Below are 22318 nucleotides of genomic sequence, written 5' to 3' on the forward strand. Positions count from 1 at the left end.
TTACCGCCTCTCCACGAGCAAGAGATGCATGGCCGCATAACCCAGCAGCAAAAACGCACCGCAAAACACTGCCAGTCCCACAGCATCCTGTGTGAGAGCGAGGACGTTGAAGCCGAAGCTCGACAGGATTGCTGATCCAGGGACTTCAATGTCTAGACCGTACTTCTTGTCGATCAAAGACAGGTAGCGGACTTCGTTGACGATGAGACCTTCGAAGCCGTAGTGGAAAATAGATAGCTAGTGATATAGTTAGTGTTTGAAATGGAAAGGACGGTTAAAAGACTATCTACTTACTGTCTGCAGCCACCTCAGAGCCTTGGGGATGGTTTCGTGGTTCAGCAAGAAGCCGCCAAAGAGAAGTGAAAATAGCATTACTAATACACCGACGAGATTTGCGACGCCCGGGTTGCGAATGACAATACCAATGCAGAGACATACGGTGGCGGCCGCGAGATTGAATAGAACAATGAAGAGCATGAATTTGCCGAATTCAGGGCCTGTAGGTAGAAGTCCCGTCATGGGATAGACGATACACCCAGTGATAATCGGCGGAAGCAGGCGCAGGGGCACAATATCGAAGATGATCTTGCTGATGTAGTATGAGATGGGATAGTAGTAGCCTTTGGCGCGCTCGCGAGTGAAAAGCAAACGCTCAGGAGCGAAGGCTGTCAGAGAGGTCAGAGACGAAAAGCCGAACAGAGCCAAAAGGAAAAAGAAGAAACCGAGACGGTTCTGGAAGCCCTTGAGATCGTCGGTGAGCCCGTAGAACAGCCAGCCCAGGAACACAGCAAGCAGTATAGCAATAGCATAGTGAGTGAGCATCAGTTGGGGATTGCGATACAGATTGCGCCAGGTCCTCTTGCTCAAAATCAAGGTCTGACCGATGACACCCGTCTTGCGGTATCCTCGCATCGTACCGAGGTGGACATCGCCGTTGGCGGCACCGTTCGCGTGGCCGTTAGCCTGACTAGCATCATCGACTGCACCGTGGATATCCTGTGACAACGCCTCTGCAACATCTGACTCGGCAAAACTTGCAATGAGAGTGTCAAGATCCGTGCCAGTGGAGCCCGCTGGAGGAGGTGGAAGCTGGTGAGGATCGTCGAGGATTTGAGGTGGAGGTGCACCTTGCTGCTTAGATAGCTTCAGCCATTGTTGCGTTGTCTCGTAGTTGTTCTCAACAGAGGAGGCGTCAGAGCGTATGGTACTAGGTCCTTGCGATTGCTTCCTGGTGAATAGCTGCCTCTCTTGTTGTTGTCTCACAGAGCTTTTACGGCTGCTCTTTGGTCGCAAGAGTGAGTCGGAGGTGTAAGAACCTGGTTCGAAGCTTGCCACACTCGGCACCGACTTCACTGCTATCGTGCTGCTAGCCCTCGTCTGCGTGCCATCGTCAAGCGCGAAGATGGAGCTATCTTCGGGGATCTGTGGATGGACGGTACTCGCATGCATTGTCAGATCAACCAGGTAATCGGCGATGTTGAAACCAGGGGGGCACGGGTAGCCAAGGTTGTCGAAATAGGTCTGGCAGCTGGAGAAGGGACCCGAGTAGACAAGTCTACCCTTGGCCAGCAAGACCAGTTGGTCGAACAGAGCTACAATGTTGGAGCGAGGTTGATGAATAGTGAAGACCACGGTTCGGTTGTACGTCTTGCATAGGTTGACCAGGCATTCGATCACGTTGAAAGCATTGAAGGCATCGAGGCCACTTGTTGGCTCATCTAGAAACAGGATACTGGGGCTTGTGACCAATTCGCAGGCGATACCAACGCGACGCTTCTCGCCACCGGATATGCCTCTGCCATTGCCTTCTTCTGAGCCGATGATCTGATCGCGTATGTGATAGATGCCGAGCTGACGTTCGACATCGTCCACCCTCTGGGATTTGGCGGCATAGCTCATATCTCTGGGAAGTCGCAGCAGTGCGCTGTCCACGATGGTTTCGTGTACAGTCAGGGTGGGCAGCATAGTGTCTTCTTGGTCAACAAAGCCAATAACGCTCCGGAAATCATCGTCTGAGATTTTTTCGCCGTTGACGTAGAAGCTACCGCTAGCAGTACCACGTTTGTTCTTTCTGGCGAGGATATCGAGGAATGTTGTTTTACCTGCGCCCGATGCACCCATGATAGCCATCAGTTGTCCGGGATGGACAGCACCCGCAATACCGTTGAGGATTTGTTTGCCCTTGAGATTGTAGGATAGATTCTCAAAGTAGAGGGCGGCCGGTTTGTGGTCTGCCAGCAACTGGGCACTCTCCTCTTCCTCGTCGTCAGACAGATGAATGGGTCCGTGTCCGGTGGCAGATCTCCTTGCGAAAATCCATACCAGGACGATCATGGCGACAACGAACAAGGCGCAGCCAGCGATGACACTAGCGATCAGAGGAGTGTTTATTTTCTTGACCGGTCTCTCGTATCCAGGAACATCGGTCTTGTAGAGGCACTCTCCGGAGTGACAATTCAGCAGAATGCTCTCATCGCCAAAAACACTGGAGATGAGTTCGTTCATGGCAGGCTCGAGGAACTTGCTACCGTCTTGCGCGCTGCCGCCGTCCGTGTGGATGGAGCTGAATTGTGCCGGACCCTTGATGCTTTCCTCCAGGAATTCGCTGATGTCGATGGAGCCATCTTCACCACAGAGCATACGATCGGGAATGCAGCGACACTTGATGTTCTCACACTTGTAGCTGGTGGTGTTCCTGGTGTCTGTGGCGGTGGCGGTCCAGTCACACGTGTCCAGCGCGCAGTAGAAGGACTCTTTCTGGTCAACCCAAAACTGGAAATTGCACTCTTCTCTCTCGGCGTGACAGGAGAAGGTGGCTTGCGGTTTCTTCTCTTTCAGCGTATCCAGGATCTTGCGATTGGTGATGTCGCAGATCTGGTAGTTTTCCTTGACCACGAGACCTTCTCTGTAACAGACGCCGTCTTGACCGTCGGGCATCATGGCGTTGCACGCATCGTTGGTCTTGCAGACGTTGCAGTTTATGCCTTCCCAGCCCTCTTTGCAATCGCAATCGTGGCCCTGTCGAGGGAGGCGATTGCTGCCGTCGGCGAGCGAGCCACAGAGCGGTTCGCTGCAGTCCTCGCCACCAAAGCCAGGAGGACAGCGACATTTGCCCGAGGACTGGGTGCAGTTCGCATACTGATGACAGACAAAGTCGTCGAGGTTACAGTTGAAGCAGGGCGGGCAGTCTGCGGGTCGGTCGTTGTAGATGCTGAAGAGGTCCGGGTCTTGCGAGTAGAGCTCGTTGGACGTCGTGTAGCCGTTCATCTTGACCGATGCGGTCGCAGGAAGCGCACATGCGAGCAGCGGCGCAGCGTAGGCAAGCCATGACCGGCGATGCATGGCTGTTGGTCAGATGTGATGGAGCAGAAACTTGGCCGCCAACGAGAAGCGATGGGAGGCTGGAAGTGGACAAGTAGCTAAGGTAGTTGCGCAACGACTGTACACGTCCGTTATCGCATGCGCCGACAGCCCAAAAAGGCAGGAACGGCAGAGGCAGGTACAGTAAGAAAAACCAGGACAACGCAGTGGCAATCAGATGCTTGCGCCGCGCATGTAGTCCTAGGACGAGATAGAGACAGAAAATAACAAGAGAAAGACTTACTGCCTGGAGTGAACGCAGGTGGATCATGTCTCGAGGTGTCGCTGTACGGAACAGTACTGTACAGTAATTACAGTAGGGAAGGTGCACAACTGTACGGGGAAGCTCGTGATGCCGACTGCCCGATCTGGTCATCCCTCGTCATCAGTGCCTTATCCAGCGAAAGTAGGTGGGTTCTCCGTCATGCACGGCCCCGATACCTCACCGTCACGCCGTTGCACGGACGTTTTGGCTTAGTCCGCTCCTCGTGGCTGGGGCTTGGCAATACCCAGCTCTCCCCGCAAAACCTGTCTCCCTCGGCTTTACGCTTTGTGCTTCGTTTGAGACTCTGATGTCGAGTAATGTGCTGCATCATGCAACTGAGACGTTGGATAATGATAATGTGACTCTCGTAACAGTTGCAACTCGTAGTACAGTACAGTACAGTACAATACCGTACCTATGGTGATTACACGGGCACTGCAGAAGGCAAGTTCTCCTGAGAAGAGGCCATGTCTATGTCTATGCATTCATTGTCTCGACTGCCTCATGTACTAGATCTCTGGCCACTTTGTCAGCCGTAGCCTTTTCGAGTTTCGGCAGCTCCTGTTGCCAGAATTGCCACCTCTCTTCGCAATAGCCCTTCCAGCCCTTTTCTCTGCCTCCAAGTTTAGTACCTGCCGCACCCATATTACCCCGAAACTCCTTGTTGTCGATACTGAACGCCTTCAGTGCAGACTTGGCATATATGACCCAGACCGCCGCCGTCCCTGTCCATGCGGCGGCCGTGATGCTGTCTTTGGGTTGGTCGTTCTCGATGGCCGTTCTCAGAGCCCAGAGACCATTCAGTGATGTATCGAGTGCCTCGACACTCTGACCATCTTCAGACGAAGAAGTTTTGTAAGCATTGGTCAGGCGGGCAAGAAAGCTGTTCATGTTGATCCATCCATCTCTCGACTCCTCGTCTACTACCCCTTCTTCTTGTTCAGGAAGGGGATAGTTGAAGTACTTTCTCGTCTCCTGCCCGAACAGCGGCAGATCTGACCATAATTGGCCCTGCGAGTCCTTCTCTACAATTCCCAGAGGAGCTTGCTCTGCCAATGTAGACAATAAATCAACAAGTTTTGCGTGCCTGGGCGACGCGTGAGGCGTCTTTGAGGCTATCAACAGCACGCTGTCCCAGAGTTGGCGAAGACTGTCATTGCTGAGGTCTTCGGGAAGCTCGAACACTTGGTTGCTGGAATTGCCGTCCGAACGAGACTTTTCGAGCGCCTGCACAAGAGGCTGTTGAATCTTGGATATGGTGGCGTCCAGATTGAGGTCCCCAGATAGATAAGACGTGAGTGTGCTGTAGTTCTCGCTGTCGGAGACCGCCTGTAGGTGCGGCGAGGTTCGGGATTTCTCAGTCCACATATTGATGCTATGTCAGCTTGACCAAGGCACTGCTGTGGTGACTGGGCTAATGATGGAGCGAGGAGGAAAAGAGGCAAGGGCGAGGGTATGCGAGACGAGTGCACGTCGGATAGATCTGGAAGGCAAAGAACAACAACCGGCGTGGTCAAAGAGAGAGAATCGATACAGCATATTGATCGGTGACCACCGATATGTAAGGTGTTCTATGTACTTTATTGCATATGAACTATGACCCGGTTTTATTTTGTCTGCACGCAACGCATGAGCGCACGTTGTGCCTCCTGCAGGCAGGCCTTACTTACCTGCCTTGATAGGCAAAGACGAGTCGACATGCTCCAATCATTGGACCAGAGCGATCCGGACAAGGGGGCTGTACAGTATCTCAGGCAAGCAGAGTCAGGAAAGCCGATCATACTGTACGGCATGATGCTTCGCGCAAGAGGCGAGGTCCGAAGACTGAGGTGCGTTCTTCGTCCCTGTACCTGCACTAAGCATAGCAACCCCTACGGCCCGTGCCTTGCCGATCATTGCGAGATCTATGGGAACATGGGCCGACATGCCTCGGTGTTTGCGACCACTAGATTGCTTCATCCCTATGCCTTGTCTCTGTATACAAGAATAAGTTTGCACTTGGCAGATAGTCGCAAGCAGTGCGTGCAGCTTCTCGCGGCTCCGAGACTGAGCATGTTGTCTCTTATCTGCGGGTCATTGGCTAATCTGTGTGTGTTTGACATGGCATCGCGAAAAGTGACCCCTCTTCTCTCTCTTTTATGCTTCTGGCTCTGATGAAGTCCCAGGACCGTCTTTCCTGAATGAGGAAGGCATGTGAACGTTTCGCATCCGACATTTATGAGTCGCAATTAAGCAGATCTCGCTCTTGAGCACATCTATTGGTCGAAGAGAGAGTCTCCTAGCGAGGCCAAGGAGCATAATACACTATTGCTCTATCTATCCTACCTTATCGTGCAGGACACCGCCTTGTCGTCGAAGAGACGGTTGATTACTGACAAGAAATGACAAGGAGGGGTAAGATCGATAGTTGCATTAGATATAGACATCGTACTCTGTCGTCTAGCAAGGCCAATGGTACAAATAGCGTGACCTGTTCCCATTGTTTCTCTACAGCATCATCATCATCAGCATCATCAGTCCAGCCCCTCGAGTCCAGCAATCCACTTTCGCTCTTCGCTGCCACCAGTTGTCTTCTCCTCTCTCTCATAATCATCATGCTCTTCCAGCCTCTTCTTTCGGCCATTGTGCTCCTCGCAGCTTCTGCTGTCGCCTCGCCCATTGAGATTGAGAAGCGTCAAAACTCGGATGTGACCTGCGGTAGCACTGTCTACTACCCTTCTTCTCTCCAGCTTGCATTAAACGCTGGATACAGCCACTACAAGGCCGGTAAGTCGCGAACATCCAAGCCATCGTAGCAAAAGAAGAACAAAAAAAAAGATATGCCCCCGAGTACCCCCTTTCCACCACCATAAGTGAAAAACGAAAAGAGAGACATACACCACACAATTATTCCCCTATCATAGCCCAAGTTTGATTTCTTCAACGCTCCCAATCTAACAATCCCTCCCCCGGAAATCAGGCACGGAAGTGAACGACTACCCCCACACCTACAACAACTACGAAGGCTTCACCTTCTCGCGCGCCTCCGGCCCTTACCAAGAATTCCCCATCCTCAAGGGCAAGGCCTACACCGGTGGCTCTCCCGGCGCCGACAGGATCATCTTCAACACCAAGGGTGTCTATGTTGGATCCATCACTCACACTGGCGCTTCCGGAAACGACTTTGTTGGGTGCTCTGATACTTCTTAAGTGTTTGATGGATTGAGAAGTGGGGAGTGGTGGGAGGGATGGTGGTCATGGGTTGCTGTACCCGTGCTCGTTGGATTGAGCCATGGGACTTTGGTGGAGAGACTTGAGGAGCAAAAGAGGCAATCTACGTAGGCTGAAAGGACCAAAATCCAAATGATGTTGAAGAGACTCGACGCGGTCCCCAGGGAACTACTGAAGCATTCGAAAGCAGACAGCGAGATTAGAATTGTCCACCACAAGCTTCTATTTCTGAACAGAGACGAGATTTCTGACTCGACAAGTGAAATCGGATCTCATCGAAACATCGCCAGCATAAAAGTTATATCATAGTACCTCAAGTAAGCTATCTTGCGTAGTGTGGTGAACAATAAACCCGGAAATTGAACAGTCAAGTCCTATGCATGAGTGTGGATCATTCTAAACACGCCTTCGATACAAAAGTCAGTGTTGATCGAGTAAGAGCGAGAAGGAGCATGGAAAGTGAATAGCCAAGCCATATTCACAATCACAGAACGGACCCGGCAAAAATAAAGAGTGAGGTGGATTTGTACTCACATATCTTGCCTACCGCCTCAAAACGACCTGATACAAAGCAGTGAGGAAGAAATGAAAATAAGAAATCGAATTGTCGATTTATATACATAAAACATAGGAAACTCCGACAATGAATACGAATAAAGGACACGGCAAAGCGAGAAGCACTTCTGTTATTGCTTCTGTGTTGGATCTACTATCTCCCTTCTCGTTGCTAGACTCGGTGAGTGTCTGTTACACACTGGCAGCCTGTACTGTCCTTTGTACATCCATCCTAAAACGCCTTTTGATTCCCAAAACTCCGCACAGTGTCTTTCCTGACACAAAATAAAATCAAGCGAAGAAGAAAAATAGTGCTTGGCTATTGTCAACCTTAATTACTTCCACGAGCCCTCAATCTCCTCCCACCTGCTGCGGGAGCGTTCTCTCTCCCCTCTGCGGTTCCAGCGAAGGTGTTGCGGGTCGTCCTCGTCATAGGAAGCTTGCTGCCCGCATTTTCCGGTGCTGCCATCGTGTGGGCTCTCTTGAGCGTCTTTGGGGGCATCGCGTCGACCTGCTCTACACTTTCAGGCGCAGGAAGAGAGTTCGATGTGATGTTGACGTCGATTTCCCGCAGTCCAGGGAGGTTCTGCGGTAGACTGGCCGGGCGACCGCGCTCTGCAGAGGTTTCTTCGGCGGTGCTGTCGGGAGAGTCGGTATATACGACTCCTTTGCTCGGGGAGCTCTGAATCTTTCGCGGAGAAGCTGATGAAACTGGGCGATCATTGTCGTCTGTGGCCGGCTGTTCTTGGTCCAACAGCGCGTCGTGGGATGCTGTTCTAGGCAGAGTGGATGGGTAGTCGTAGGTCGTCTTCGTAGGTGTTTGACCTGTGGACTGGTATTCTGCCAGCTCACTTGCTTTTGTCTCGTTGTGCAGAGCTCTCAGGAGTGCTCTGATCTCACCCTCGTTGCCGAGTTCGGGGAAGGTCACCGCGAGTGCTGCAGCGCGTTCTTCCATGTCTGTCGAGAGCGACTGGGTACGGGTGTAGCTGGTGTCCATGTGTGCGCCGACGCTCTTGTAGCTTTCCTGCACGTTCGACGAGAGCTGTGCAAGCGAGGTCGTATGCGCTTCGTGATGCGTCTCGTTTTGTTGGCGCACTCTGGCGACAATCTCGTCGAGTGAAGAAAGCTGTGTGCTGAGGTGGACCATTTGCTTGTCGACGATTCCAACAGTCTCGACATGCACTGCTTCTGTTGTACTCTTGATCTTCTCGCTAGTGCCGTTCGCGAATCCCCAATCACCCTTGATCTTCATCTTTATATGCTCTCTCGACTGTATACACGAGTCGACAAGACTCTGTGTTTTGGCATGCAGTGCGTCTGCCTCGCCATCGTAAGACTGGCGGGAAACAGCGTACTCATCTTCGGACGTCTTGATGCGCTTAGCGGCATGAGATATTTGTTCCGCAAGACGCTTCTCTTGGGCTTCCGCCGTCGTGGTGATGAGGCCGGTGATTTGTGCCAGCAATTCGTCTCTTTCTTTCACTGCGCGGCTGCGCTCTTCCTCCATGGCTTGTTCTAGTGCTTGATGCGAGCCCTGACCTGCTTCGACGAAAGTGGAATTTGCGGCAGATATTTGCGCGCGCAAACGAGCGGCTTCCGTCTGCTGCTCACTGAGCTGCTTGACAACATCATCAAAAATGGATTTGAATTCTTTTCCGAGACCGGCGTACGATTTATGGAGCTGGTTGTGGAAGTTCTCGAGTTCGCCGGCAATGCCTGCGGTTATACGCTGCGCCGCCGTGGACAGATCTTTCATGCCCGCACCGACGTTCTGCTGAACGTCTTCTCGCAGAGTCTTGATTTCCTCGAGCACTTGATTCATATCGTCTCGAGACTTTGCTGTTTGCACATTCACCTCGGAAGACGAAAGCTGAAAGGCATCTGATTTCTCCTGAAGGAAGACCTGCGAAGCCTGGAGCTCCGAGAGCTCTGACTCGACGAATGATTGCATTCTCGTCGACATGTTCTGCAGCAGTTGCTCCTGCTTCTGACGTAGGCTCTCGATGCGTGCGTCCACTGAATCGGTTGTGTCTAGCACACGGTCTTTCGAAGAGGTCCAATGGATGCGATTCAGTGAATGTAGATCAGATCTCCTGTGCAATTTCGCGTGCAGGCCTGAGATATCTCCAGTTGTTTTGTCGAGAGTTGTAAGAAGCTTTCCTCCGATATCCGCGAGCTGTGATTCGGTGCGTTGATGAGCTTTTCGCAGGGTGGTTTCGTCGGCGAGGTTGCGCTTGGTACGAGCCAGGACAATCTCGGTCTTCTCGAGCAGACTCTTTGTTCCGTCTAGCATCAGCTTGGCCTGCTCATTTTCTCTCTTCAATCCAGTGAAGCTAGTGTTGAGGATGTGTAATTCCTGGACCTTGTTGCGAAGATTGTTTTCTACGGTCTCGATCTTGGCTTTCTGCTCATCGGCCAGAATGCGCCGCGATTCACTCTCTGTCATGATTTCCTCGTAGTTTTCCTGGGTGAGATAGACACCGTTACGCTGACGGGTAGCAATGAGCTCACTCTTCAGCTTCTCAATTTCTGCCGTGAATTCTTTGAGGAGGGTCTTCTTGGAGACCAACTGGTTGACCTGTGGCTTATTGCGGATGTTCTTCGCACGGAAAGCGTAATCAAGGGTAGAAATCGTCTCTTCCAGATTGCTCTTCGCAGGAGATAGGGTGGCAATGATACAGGTCTTGGTCCTACCTCCCAGCGAATCTTGCAGCAAGCGTGTGAGTTTCGATTCGCGGTATGGGATATGAGAGCCCTTTTCGACCAGGGCATTGATGACACGGCCGAGAGTGAGCAAGCTCTTGTTGATAAGACCAGCCTCGGCGGCACGTTTGTTCTCAGCACCACTGCGCTGGATGTTCTCACTTCCGGCAAGATCGACCAAGTTGAGTTTTCCAGCACAGATGTAGTCTTCGCCTGTGTCTGATGTGCGCTTCATCAACACAGTAATGGTGAAGACGGTATGACTGCGGGAACTAAGGTCGTTGCATTTGGTCGCGGCAACTTGACGTTTGATGGAGCCATTCTTGAGCAGTTCGAGACCCTTGGAGGCATTCTTGATGTGGGACTCCTCCATTCCTTGGACGAGGGTAGTAGTCTGGCCTTTTTTGCTGTTGTCGTCGTAGATCTTAAGCTTCACGTTGTCGTCTGCTGCCAAGAGATCGCGAAGTTCTTCGTTGTAGAGTTCAATAAAGGAGCATTTGACCACGACTTCTTGTTCCTCATCGCCGATCTTGTGAAAGAGCGAGTGAAGTACTCGAGGTATGATACCGGCGTTATCCGGCAAAGGTTGCATATCAGAGATGTCGCCAGACATGGTATATGTTTTGCCGGTGCCGGTCTGGCCATAGGCGAAGATGGTGCAGTTGAATCCTCCGAGTACCTTGGGAATCACGGATCAGCAGCGCACACGGAATGTAGAGAATTCGATGCATACCTCGTCCAGTATGGGTTCGACGACATCCTCGAAGATCATGGTCTGATCAGCAGCAGGCGAAAAGACTCGATCAAAATTGTATATCTTGTTACTGAGAGCATTCGGCCCCATGGAAAGCTCGAGTTTGGTTCCTTTGACGCCGTCGGCAGACACTGACGACGCCGCTGTTCTCGCGTACTTCACGATCGTTGCGACCTCTACATCGCACTACGACATTGATGTTGGTCTCTTCCTCGTGTTCGAAATCTCTTTCCTTTCGCTTGACTCCGTTGCTGCTGCTGCTGCTGCCGCCGCCGCCGCCGCCGCCGCCGCCGCCTCCTTGTACAGACCTGGCCGGCGAATTAGTTCTACTCGGAGCCAGTGAGCGAGCGGGTGATTTGTGTGAGCGCTGTGTGGGAGTAGCCGTGTGCGCGCGCGATGGCGGCGGGCGTGATGTCGTCGGAGGGCGCATGGTGGTTCTCTTAGTAGCTGCCACCGAGGGCCTTCCAGGCGCTGACATCTTGTCTCGGTTTTCTTGTACTTCTTCTCCACTAAGCGCAGGATCTACTGCGGGCAGAGCCAGACTGAGTCTGATCTATAAGTAACCCAGTATGCTGTACACGCCAGTGGACAATGGGTGGTGTAGGATAGAATAGAATGGCAATATCTCGTGTCGAATGTCGTGTATACCAATTGCGTGTCAAGGGTAGAGAGAACAAAAGACGGAGCAACTTCAACAACATAAAATTGTACTGCACATCATCCACTCTACATGGAATGCGGGTACTCTGTGGTCGGGTACGGTAGTGTACAGCAGGAGTGTGCATAGGTACCTAGACAGTGTTTACTGCATTTCCATTTTAGGTTCCATTGTTTACAAACGCCGGAAGCTCGAGCCGCCCGCTCTTCGGATCCCTGCGTTGGCTCTTGGCAATCCTCTTTCTCTGCCACGTGAAACAGGCATCTTGTCCCGTGCTATGAAGTACTACAGCCAGGTATTCTTGATACCGGATGACGTCCGCTCCCACCCTCCTTCCTCCGATAACACCGTCTCTCAAGCGCCTTCCCCCTCCCCTCCCTCGCACTTGGGTCCTTATCGGCTGCTCAATCCACCATCATCAGCATTCCACCATCCATCATCATCATCATCATCATCATCATCATCATCAACATCGGCATCATCACAACAACACTTGTCGTTTGTCAGACGCGTCTTCTTGCGTCTACTCGCACTGTCTGACCGCCTGCCAGCCTCTCAACAACTCCCCACTCCACCGTCGGTCAACCATGTCTCGCTAGCACCCTCGTCGCCCCGCTGCCTTTGCTTGGCCACATGATGGAGCAGGAGCACATGATGACACAGCAGCAGCCACCTTGATATCTACCTTATTGTACTGTATCTTGCATCCCACAGTACTTACTCTCTACAACACAACTACCCACACTCTGTCGTTGTCTCTTGCAGATAGCCACGCAACATGCCTCTCGCCTCTCTTGCTCTGCGTCCTGGCCAGTCCCTCGACTTCATGCGTATGTATTGAGGAATCGACATCATCCCCCCTTGACATACTAACGTCCCAGCAGAGCTGGGCGCCTCTATCCAGGAAATATGCACCGAGTTGAGACAGCAGTCACGCACCTACCGAAAGCTGGACCTCTCCTTCTCCGCCGACAACCCCTTGGACAGTCCGGTCGTCGTCGATCTCCCTGACAACGGCATTCGATTGCGCTTTGATGGCCCAGACCAGCGCCTGCGTCTTATAGAAGTCTTGGACTTCCATCGCTCCAACCTCACCTATAAGAACGAAGGTCTGATCCCAAACCTGGAGACTGCTCTTCACAGCCCAAATCGAGCCAGGAGCACTTTGATGTACCGGCGTGTCTACCAGCTCTTTGGTCCCTCCTACCCAGGCGACTTCCTACCCTCCAGCGACAAGTCGGGCCTTGGTACTTATGTGCTGTCTTACCCGGGCATCGCCTTTTCCTTTCCTCTCCAGACTCTGGCCTGGTCACCCAAGGTCGATCATGCCACCATGCTCTCCAATTCCGCTGCACCTGTGACATCGTTGGCTATCTTCGAGGGCAACTCCTGGCGTGAAGGTCGAAAGGATCTCTTCACACGCAAGCCTGCCAATCCTCGGTCTTCGAGTCTTGCTGCTGCCACTGACGAGATAGAACATGTCAATATCCATGGCGCCGGCAGCGTCGAAATGCAACGACGGTCGGGTTCACGATTCTGGCTTATACTCGGTCAAACCACTCCACAAGACCTCGTGACTGAGCTTGGTCCCCCAGACTCGATATTCAAACGTCCCGCGCACGGCGAATCACCTCCCCAGAAAGCAGCCGATGCCATGTCCAGGGGCAGAGGAAGACGCTCTTCGGCAATGAGAGTGCCCAGCTCCTACGGCTCTGCGCGATCGTCTAGGTCGACTCCGTCCAGCCTTTCCTCTAATAACACGGATACCTACGCGACCACCGATTTCGAGGACGATGATGACAGTGATACTATACATGGCGGAGAGACAGAAGGCGGCATACAAGAACATTACTATTGTTATTTCTCACATGGCTTCGACATCCTGCTTGGCTCTCCTGCCACTGTGTCTCCCTTGCCAGGACAGGCATCAGCTCTTCCAGAGCAACAAGTCTTGACGAGTTCCGAATCACACAAGGTAGCGACGAGGATAGTCTTGCACGGCAACATACCAGGGAGTTATCCTTTCAATCGGCATCGACGGTCACGCTGGTCGCTGATTCGTGATGTCTATCCAGCCTCCAGCGACGGCGCCGAGATTGGCTCGGAGAGTAGATTTCCCTGGTTTCACAAGCAACTTGTTGGGGCATTCCAGGACGTATGGCCCGAGAAGGACATGTCTCAAGGCATGGTAATAGTGCGCAATTGGACCGGACGAGATGATGACAGCGATAGTCCATCCAACTCCGCCATCTGGATTGGCGGGCAGATGGACGACATCTCGAGCGGGCATTCGAGTGGCAATTCGCATGGTTTGGACTTTGATGGCTTGGATGACTTGGATGATGAGGAGTGGGATGCGGTGGAACCGATCGGGGACGCACCGCCTAAGAAGCGAGGTGGCGAGGATCGCTGGCTGCGGAACACCAAGCTCTACAAGTTCCCGGGACTCATGTTTGAAGTCATGGAGAACGGGGCCATCAGCGCCTTGACCGTCTATTGAGATGCGGGCACGTTCGGTCAGCGTTGGTTTTAGCTCTGGCTCAGCTGGTGGGCAAGACAGCAACGAGTGTGTGGTTCAGGGTGTTTCGTTGTGGTGACTCTGCGATACCCGGACTATGCAGACTACGTTAGCAATGGCATTTTCACTCACTGGGTACCGAGAGGTCGTGATTGTGTATTGATGGTTCGCAATGGTCAAGTGATTGTGCCAGGTAATCGCAATTTTATTCGGCTGAATGGCTTTGATGGAAAGGTTGCGCGGCACGTCTAATGAGAGGACCAGACACAAACCCGACTCAACAAAAAAAGGACCCTCAGAAGCCTGGAAAACCATCAGGATAATCACACACTTCAAAAGAATAGTCCTGCTTAGTATGGGTCATAGAGCCAGTGCTTCTGCACCTCCAAACAATCATCCCGAAACCGAGCATCATGTCGAGAATATCGGAAGCGGTCGAACAGGGTTGCCCTCTGGACCAGATGCGCCAAGGACAAGGGTTTTGCGGAGAGTGGGTGGTTTGACTTTTGTGGGGAGCAGGGCAGGCGCAGCAGCAGTTGCAGCAGGAGCGTTATTTGGCCAGCGTGTGAGAGGTAGGTAAGGTGAGGTTCCCTTCCCAAGCAGTACACACAGGTCGCTTACTACTGCCCGCGCACGTACTTGCACTCATTTGCTCTTCTTGTCTTTTGTTACATTTGCTTTTTACATCCTTCTCCTGGTCGTTTGTGGGAAGACAAAAAGTGCTATTGCCATTACCTTGTGCCTGCCAACGTCAATCAACTTGTTGAACTTGGGATCAATAGACCCTTTATTCCACCAAGATGCCTAGTCTGAGATCGATACTCTACTATGGCTACCACCTGGGAGAGTCTCGCGCCATGCTGCAGTGGAAGCTGTGGCACGACGCCGTGCACGAGCGCGACGAGTCGAAAGAGTCGCCAGAGTTGAAGGAGTGCTTCAAGTATCTCAAGATGACCAGTCGCAGTTTCGCCGCTGTCATCCAAGAGTTGCACCCTGAGTTGCTGGTGCCAGTGTGCTTGTTCTATCTGATCCTGCGCGGACTGGACACCATCGAGGACGACATGACCATTCCAATTGAGGAGAAGGAGCCCCTGCTGCGCAACTTCCAGGACGCCATCTACCAGCCAGGATGGAACTACAATGGAAACGGGCCCAACGAGAAGGACCGCGAGCTCTGCGTGCACTTTGATGTTGTCGTCGCCGAGTTCCTGAAGATCAAGGAGCCTTATCAGGTCATCATCGCAGACATCACCAAGAGAATGGGCAACGGCATGGCAGATTACGCGAAGAAGACGGTGGACGGCCAATTCCGAGTGGAGACGGTCGATCAGTACTACGAGTACTGCCACTACGTTGCCGGTCTTGTTGGCGAGGGTCTGACCCGTCTGTTTGTCGAGGCCGACCTCGCCAACCCTGCTCTTCTGGAACGTACCGACCTGCACGAGTCCATGGGCCAATTCCTCCAGCAGACAAACATCATCCGTGACATTCGCGAGGACCACGACGACAAGCGTTACTTCTGGCCCCGCGAGATCTGGGCCAAGCATGTCGACAAGTTCGAGGACCTTTTCCTCCCTGAGAACAAAGAGAAGGCATTGGCTTGCAGCTCTGAGATGGTCCTTCTCGCTCTCCGTCGTGCTGACGACTGCCTTTTTTACCTCGCGGGAATCCGTGAACAGAGTGTCTTCAACTTCTGCGCCATACCGCAAAGCATGGCCATTGCCACGTTGGAGTTGTGCTTCAACAACCCGGCCATCTTCGAGAAGAATGTCAAGATCACCAAGGGTACTGCCTGCAAATTGATGACCGAGAGCACTCAGAACCTGCAGGTGGTGTGCGGTGTCTTCAAGAAATACGCCAGGATAATCCACAAGCGCAACAACCCCCGGGACCCCAACTTCCTTGCCATCAGCGTCGCATGCGGAAAGGTACCTTGTTTCTCCGTCGAGTCATCGAGCATCTACTGACGCCATCTGACCATTAGATTGAAAAGTTCATCGAGGGCATCTTCCCTTCACAGACGGCACGGACATACAAGCTCGGTCAGGCAACGTCTGATCTCGGCACAGACCCCGAGAAGCCCATCATGAGTGCCTCCGAAATCGAAGCAAAGAAGAAGATCGATGCGGAGAACAAGGAGGAAGTGTACTACATCATGGTCGCCGTCTTCATCACTCTAGCATTCGTCACAGTCTCCATGGTACGTTCGAGTCTTTCGTTTTCATCTACAAGGCATATGCATCTGCACAAAGTGCTAACGAAAGTTCAGTTCTTCCTGGCCTGGCTCTTTGGCGCTCGCTTCGACATTGCATGGCAACAGCTTCGTTCAGGCCAGATCTGGGCACCTGAAAACAAGGAGGCAGCTCAAGCTGCCGTCAGTTCCTTCGATGCTGCTCGCGCGTCCGCCACCTCTGTCATTGGCGGCGTTGGTCACGGGCACGGGGAGCTTTAAGAGGGGAATGATTCACGGTGTGCTTCTGATGATGACCGACAAGAGTGTCACGATCAGGAGAGCAAAAAAAAAAAGCCTGTATAAGAACAGAGTGTCATGGTCGAGAGAGCTGAAGAGTCTGCTCCTCTGCGGACATGAAAGAAAGACAAAACATCAAGGAAAGGCGAGGTTTGTTACTTGATATATATGATATCCTTCTGTAATTACTTATGTATAGTTCCGGGGGCACTAGTACGGAGTGTTATGATTACTATATGATCGAACATGAATCTGGAGCTCTTGTGCTGCTTCTACTTGTGTAGAGGGTGTGTTGTTTCGGACCAGAAATCGCTGCTACCCTCGGTGATTGCTGGACCTTGCAAATTTGTTGCGCGAACGCTATACCACTGCACTATGCTGTACCCCATACCTTCTTACTCCTTTTAATACCATCGTGTTTCTACAACACCCTCTACCATACTACTCCGTGTTTTTATGCTACAGTGTTTCTACCCCGCACGTCAAACAAAGCAAACATCAATGCTATGCTCGTCTCCCCATAGAATTTTGATGGTACAACAACAAACACATTAGAGATCCACGTATGCCTGTTGTACAGTGAGACACAAGCAGCTGTTGTATACTCAGAACGCACTCAACTCTCACATCGTACGGCCATTTAGACTTGAAAGGAAACAGAGAAAGAAAAGAAAAGAAACATGGACGCTCTCGAGTCAAACCTCCAGTCAATCCTGACACCTGTGACCCAGAACCTGCCCAAACCAATCCGCGACCTGGGCATTTCTCTGCTGGGAAACCACTGCTACAAGACTCTCATCTACGACGTGCAGATCAGCGACTCATCGTGTCTCAAGCTGGCGATCAGCAAAGGTCTCGGCATCGGCATCATCGGCGCCAGCGCCACAGTCAAGATCCCTCAGCTGCTCAAGCTCATCAACTCGCAGTCCGCCGCCGGCATCTCCTTCCTGTCGTACTTGCTCGAGACGGCCAGTTATCTCGTGTCTCTGGCCTACAATGCGCGCCAGGGCTTCCCCTTCAGCACGTACGGAGAGACCGCCTTGATCGCGGTGCAGAACGTCGCCATCGCCGTCCTCGTGCTGCAGTACTCGGGCAAGGGACCCATGGCAGCTGTTTACATCGCCGGTCTGGCCGCGGCAGGGTATGCCTTGTTCAGCGCCAATGTCATTGACATGCAGACGCTGGGCTACTTGCAGGCCGGAGCTGGCGCCGTGGGCGTTGCTTCCAAACTGCCTCAGATCCTCACGATTTGGTCCGAGGGCGGAACGGGACAGTTGAGCGCTTTCGCCGTAAGTTTTTTTTCCCTTCCCTACAACTATAGCCTTCTTGTCTACCCTTATATTCATGCATGAAATACTGACGTAACCCCGCCATCAAGGTCTTCAACTACCTCGTCGGCTCCCTGACGCGCATCTTCACCACCCTGCAAGAAGTAGACGACAAACTGATCCTCTACGGCTTCATCTCAGGCTTCATCCTGAACGCCGTCCTGGCCACCCAAATGATCTATCACTGGAACAGCCCTGCCTCTTCTGCTTCGGCGAGCAAACCAAAGAAGCTCACGGGTAAGAAACACCCGGGCCATACTGTTGTCGCCAGTCCCGCTGCTGCCAGGAGCAGTGGTGCCGAGGGCAAGGGTAAGAGCCCGAGTACGCGCAGAAGAGGTTAGATCGAAAAGAAAAGAAAAGAAAAGAAAAGAAAAGCAAGTCAAGTCAAGCGGGACTGGAGCCAGAAGGCATAGCTGTCACAGCCAGCAAGCGCCCTCGTCTTGAAGCAGACCGGTCTGTTCGCCGTCTATCCCAGCCATCTATTTCGTCTGTCTAGAAAAAAACCCAAAAAGTAAAGGAGGGAAGAAAGTAGGAGGAAGATACTACCTCATTTGTCTCCTCTCTTTGATATCTCGCATTTTTCTCATGGTTTTGCTTGCTGTTTTCTTGTACTTTGAACTTGTGTCTTCTCGCGCGTCTATGGTTGATTTCGGGGCTTTTTTTTTGGTCGTCTTCCATCTCCAAGTGCTCCTCATCCTCCTTTCTCTTCGTCTTTGCTCTTCGTTGCCTCACTCGTCTATTACATCTTTCTAGGCCCGGCTCTGTTTACCGCCTGCCTGCCTGCCTGTCTTGCATCGAAAGCAGTATTTGCTCCGCGATCTCGTACGGTAAGTCCACCTTATCTCCATCCTCCTGCTGAAAAACATTGCTCGTCACCTACAATGTCTCGAGGATATCACAGACACAGCAACACAAATTGCCCACTAAACTCACGGACTTCAAGTGGTGCTTGATGTGAAGAAAAACCAAGGAAACACATATCCCGAGACTCTGGCAGTTTGTTTGCAACGGAGAAAAAGTTTACTTTTCCTCCCCCTTATGCATCATGGAAAAACGTATATACATGTTTCTAAAGGACTACCTTGAGAGATAAAGAAAAAGGCATTAAGCATATCTATTTCATTTTCCCGTTCCACGATACCGCCCTTTTCAACTCTCTCCCAGCGAAGGAGAAAGAGGAGTATCCGAAGACAGAAAAAGAAACCTAAGCCCATTTACCCAGCACAGCCATGAGACCAGCACCAGCGCACATGGTGACAAACGCCGCCATGACAGTCTTGATGCTGGCGCGCTGCATGTAATTGGAGAACATGAACTCGTGCGCCATGAGCTCGACCAGACCGGTATAAATCAAGATGCCGGCGCTGACGCTGTCGAAGACGCCGTTGACGATCAGCGTCGTCTGGCTGCCCGGCGGGTATGATTGGCGCACGCCAAGGCCGATGGCGATGGCGATGGGCGTGCTGATTCCGTAGCCGATCGCGAGGAAGTAAGGCGTCCATTTCTTAGATTTCGGCCATGGTACCGATGCGAGACGGGATCCCAGACCGAGTCCTTCGAAGGTCTGGTGGAACACGAGGACGACGTACAGAGTCGGGAACTCGGAGCCTGCGACGGCCAGGGTGAGGCCGACAAAGACGGAGTGGAAGATGACGCCGAACTCCAGGATGAAAATCGCAGTCAATTGCGCGCTGTACGACTCCGGGGAAATGTGCCCGTGACCCTGGTGCTCCTCGCCTTGCTGGTTCTCCCAGTCTGAGTCCACATCCTCGGCGTCGACGTGCTTTCTGGAGTGGCTCAAATGGTCGTCACCCATTACATGAGGATTCGTCGGGCAAGACGGAGAAGCAGTCGGGTTCATTTCGTACTCTGGCTGTGCCACAGCGGCTTCCTCATCCGTGTGCTTTTCACCGTGGGCGTGAGCAGCAGGCTTACTGATCTCTGCTTCTCCTCCCTCACTCTCGACATCGTCGCCGTGACTGTGGCCGAACTTTGCATAGCGCATGACCATCAGCTCGACGAAGAACAACGAAAACACAGTCATGAGAGCGATGCCCTCGACCCATGAGTACTCTGTGATCGGACCAGTCAAGCACGGATTCGTCAGAGCCTCATTCGCCGGTGCCAGAAGATGGATGAACGCTGTGGCGATGATCACACCCGAGCCAAAGAACTTTGCAATAAAGAAAGCCCATTCCGGCACTCCGAGTCCTCGGTGTCGGCCAGCAAAGATTGGGAACCAAGCGCCTGAAACATCCATGTTAGTTTGTTATATTCTCATCGGGACTCAATCTGGTCTTACCGAGTGATGATCCGACTAAGATGACAAAGACGGCCGAAATTCGCACTCCCATGCGTCCATCGTATTCGTTACTGGTATCACAATGTCCAGGAGTACCTATGAGATCGTCCTCTGTGTTGGTCTCCTCAGTAGCTTGCCGTACCACATGGTAAGCCAATTGTGTCGCGAGGTCGGCCATTCCGGGTAGGGCTCCGGGGAACGGAGACTCGAGCTACAACTGAGGAATGGAGCTTCTTTTGTCCTTTTTGGCTGCCTTATGGAAACCTGGGCTTGGCGGGCGCCTTGTCGCTGTTGGAACAAAGATCAATTGGAACTAAATTACCTGGAAAAAGTGAAGCGAGGTGTTATTTGGACAGGCTGGTATGGTTTATTAATGTACAGCAGCCGGGCGGGTAAGATGTCAATTGCGTAAAGAGCGATGGGGGCCAGAGGGAAATGTGGGCGCATCAGCGGTGACGAAAAACCAAGTCAAGAAAACACCTTGATGGTCTCCCAGTCCGATCGTATTCCGGCCTTCAATGCCCCGTATAGATAGCGGCAGTCCCGTAGCTGTCCGGCTACCGGTTCGGCCCAAAGCAGTAAAGCGCGCATCTCGTGATACTTACTTTGTCGACAGTGCAGAGAGAGGTCAGCTAACACTGCAATGGTGTTCGCCTTTTGCTACTAATATCACACAAACCAACTCGGTCGACACCTAGTCTCAAGGAAGCCAGGTAATGCGAAGGTTGCATCTATGCATCAAATTAAGAAAAAAAAGCCAGATCTTCGGCGCGCACATGCACCGCATGGCGAGTCCTCGCAGATCTGCTTAAACCAATGACAGCGTGTCGATTAGCCATACAAGTGGCTGTCTATAGTCTCGAATGTCTCTCGACATCATTATATTTTTGGGGGTAGGCCGCAGTAGTGCAGGTATGGTGTGCAGGAAGCACCATCAAGGTCATTCTTGGCACGCCTACTAGTTCGGTCTTTGACCCAAAGGCGTCATCTGATTCGCTGGCTCGATAAACATCACTCTGCTTCTGTCCACCTGCTCGTGCGGTAAACGAACTGTGCCTATACAAATAGAGCTGAAGGTTATTCTTCCCTCCACGGATTTTTGAATATAGAGTTGACATAGAGATTTGCCCCTGCCATTTGTAGTGGAGAGGCAGATATTGAGTTTTCCCGTGGCCATACAGGCAGTCATCGCTCATCGCAGAGTGATTGACTATACCAATCTGAGCCTTGTGTTGATCAAGAACCACACAACAACAATACAGCAGATGAGAGTGTCAAGACCCTGACCACTCAGCTTATCCATATTCTGCAGACTTCGAATTCGAGAAAAAAGAAAGGAGACATCCGCAGTAGAGTCAATTCAAGTAAATCCAACTCAAACTTTGCAACCACCGAAACCTCGCGCCAAAACAATTCGATGCATCGCTGTACGGGACACAAACCAGTCGTTTACCATCTATACAGCATCTCCCGCGGGGCACATTTCCTTTCTCATCGAAGGATCGTGTTTCAGTGACACACACCTTGATGGGGGGCGTCTCTTTCATACACTAAAGTATTCCCTGTGATGGTTGTATTACACCTGCGATCCACACTATAGCTCCATATACCCATCTCTTCTCAGCGATTGCTGACCCTCGATAACGCCTCCAACAAACTCTCTTCCTAAGAAAAACCACAGGCCAAACAAAGACCGTTAGCGAACGAGGATTAGAACCAGAGACAGGGACTGTTCGTGGCGCATTTTCCCCTTCTACGCCCGAGCCTATTTCTTTTCTTCAGCGTCGAGTACTGCACACGATGTCGTCAGCTAAAAAAACACCTTGATGTTTTGTCTCCAATAAAACACTCGGTCCTGTCCCTGTCTTTCGAGATCCACTAGAATCAGAACAAAAAGGACCTAATAATCCACAATCCTTCGACTATACGAATCCACAATTGAAATTTGCAATTACCGTAGCGAGCGTTACTGGGGTCAGCATCGCCGCGATTGGGAAACGAAGAGGATAGGTCCGGTCCGCGGTCACTTGGGAAGAGGTATCGTAGCGATCATTTGACCACTTTTAGGGGCGGATACAGGAGACGGATCTGAAGCTGTTGGTTCAATAGGGGCGGGTGGGTCTGCGTAAAGGATCGGGTTGGTCTGATGGGAGTGTTGGGGAAAAGAATCACCCGGGTTGCGAATCTGATTCAGC

At 52.0% G+C, this 22318-nt stretch overlaps 7 protein-coding genes across 8 annotated transcripts; 4 read left to right on the forward strand and 3 right to left on the reverse strand.

Annotated features, from left to right (window-relative positions):
* AAFC00_002139 (uncharacterized protein) lies at positions 1–3342 on the reverse strand (the record flags this gene model as incomplete). 2 transcript variants are annotated; one of them, XM_069341422.1, is made up of 2 exons in its annotated part: positions 1–237; positions 295–3342. In XM_069341422.1, 2 exons carry the CDS (start codon positions 3340–3342, stop codon positions 1–3), a joined length of 3285 nt encoding a protein of 1094 aa, XP_069201495.1. The 2 variants fall into 2 exon arrangements, with proteins under 2 accessions (XP_069201495.1, XP_069201494.1); XM_069341421.1 differs by having other exon boundaries at positions 295–3267.
* A 2877-nt stretch (positions 3343–6219) lies between these two features.
* AAFC00_002140 (uncharacterized protein) lies at positions 6220–6814 on the forward strand (the record flags this gene model as incomplete). Its single annotated transcript, XM_069341423.1, has 2 exons — positions 6220–6391; positions 6585–6814. 2 exons carry the CDS (start codon positions 6220–6222, stop codon positions 6812–6814), a joined length of 402 nt encoding a protein of 133 aa, XP_069201496.1.
* A 907-nt stretch (positions 6815–7721) lies between these two features.
* Positions 7722–10865, reverse strand: AAFC00_002141 (uncharacterized protein; the record flags this gene model as incomplete). Its single annotated transcript, XM_069348498.1, has 2 exons — positions 7722–10772; positions 10827–10865. 2 exons carry the CDS (start codon positions 10863–10865, stop codon positions 7722–7724), a joined length of 3090 nt encoding a protein of 1029 aa, XP_069201497.1.
* Positions 10866–12283: 1418 nt separating this feature from the next.
* Positions 12284–14005, forward strand: AAFC00_002142 (uncharacterized protein; the record flags this gene model as incomplete). The annotated part of the gene is made up of 2 exons (XM_069341424.1): positions 12284–12335; positions 12390–14005. 2 exons carry the CDS (start codon positions 12284–12286, stop codon positions 14003–14005), a joined length of 1668 nt encoding a protein of 555 aa, XP_069201498.1.
* An 818-nt stretch (positions 14006–14823) lies between these two features.
* AAFC00_002143 (uncharacterized protein) lies at positions 14824–16475 on the forward strand (the record flags this gene model as incomplete). The annotated part of the gene is made up of 3 exons (XM_069341425.1): positions 14824–15951; positions 16008–16223; positions 16293–16475. 3 exons carry the CDS (start codon positions 14824–14826, stop codon positions 16473–16475), a joined length of 1527 nt encoding a protein of 508 aa, XP_069201499.1.
* A 698-nt stretch (positions 16476–17173) lies between these two features.
* On the forward strand, positions 17174–18162 carry AAFC00_002144 (uncharacterized protein; the record flags this gene model as incomplete). The annotated part of the gene is made up of 2 exons (XM_069341426.1): positions 17174–17782; positions 17872–18162. The coding sequence occupies 2 exons, from the start codon at positions 17174–17176 to the stop codon at positions 18160–18162; spliced, it is 900 nt and encodes a 299-aa protein (XP_069201500.1).
* Positions 18163–19025: 863 nt separating this feature from the next.
* On the reverse strand, positions 19026–20301 carry AAFC00_002145 (uncharacterized protein; the record flags this gene model as incomplete). Its single annotated transcript, XM_069341427.1, has 2 exons — positions 19026–20068; positions 20124–20301. The coding sequence occupies 2 exons, from the start codon at positions 20299–20301 to the stop codon at positions 19026–19028; spliced, it is 1221 nt and encodes a 406-aa protein (XP_069201501.1).
* Between the last annotated feature and the right edge of the window lie 2017 nt (positions 20302–22318).

This window comes from Neodothiora populina (genome assembly GCF_041146345.1).
Source record: "Neodothiora populina strain CPC 39397 chromosome Unknown canker_contig_14, whole genome shotgun sequence".
Taxonomy (NCBI): Eukaryota; Fungi; Ascomycota; class Dothideomycetes; order Dothideales; family Dothioraceae; genus Neodothiora; species Neodothiora populina.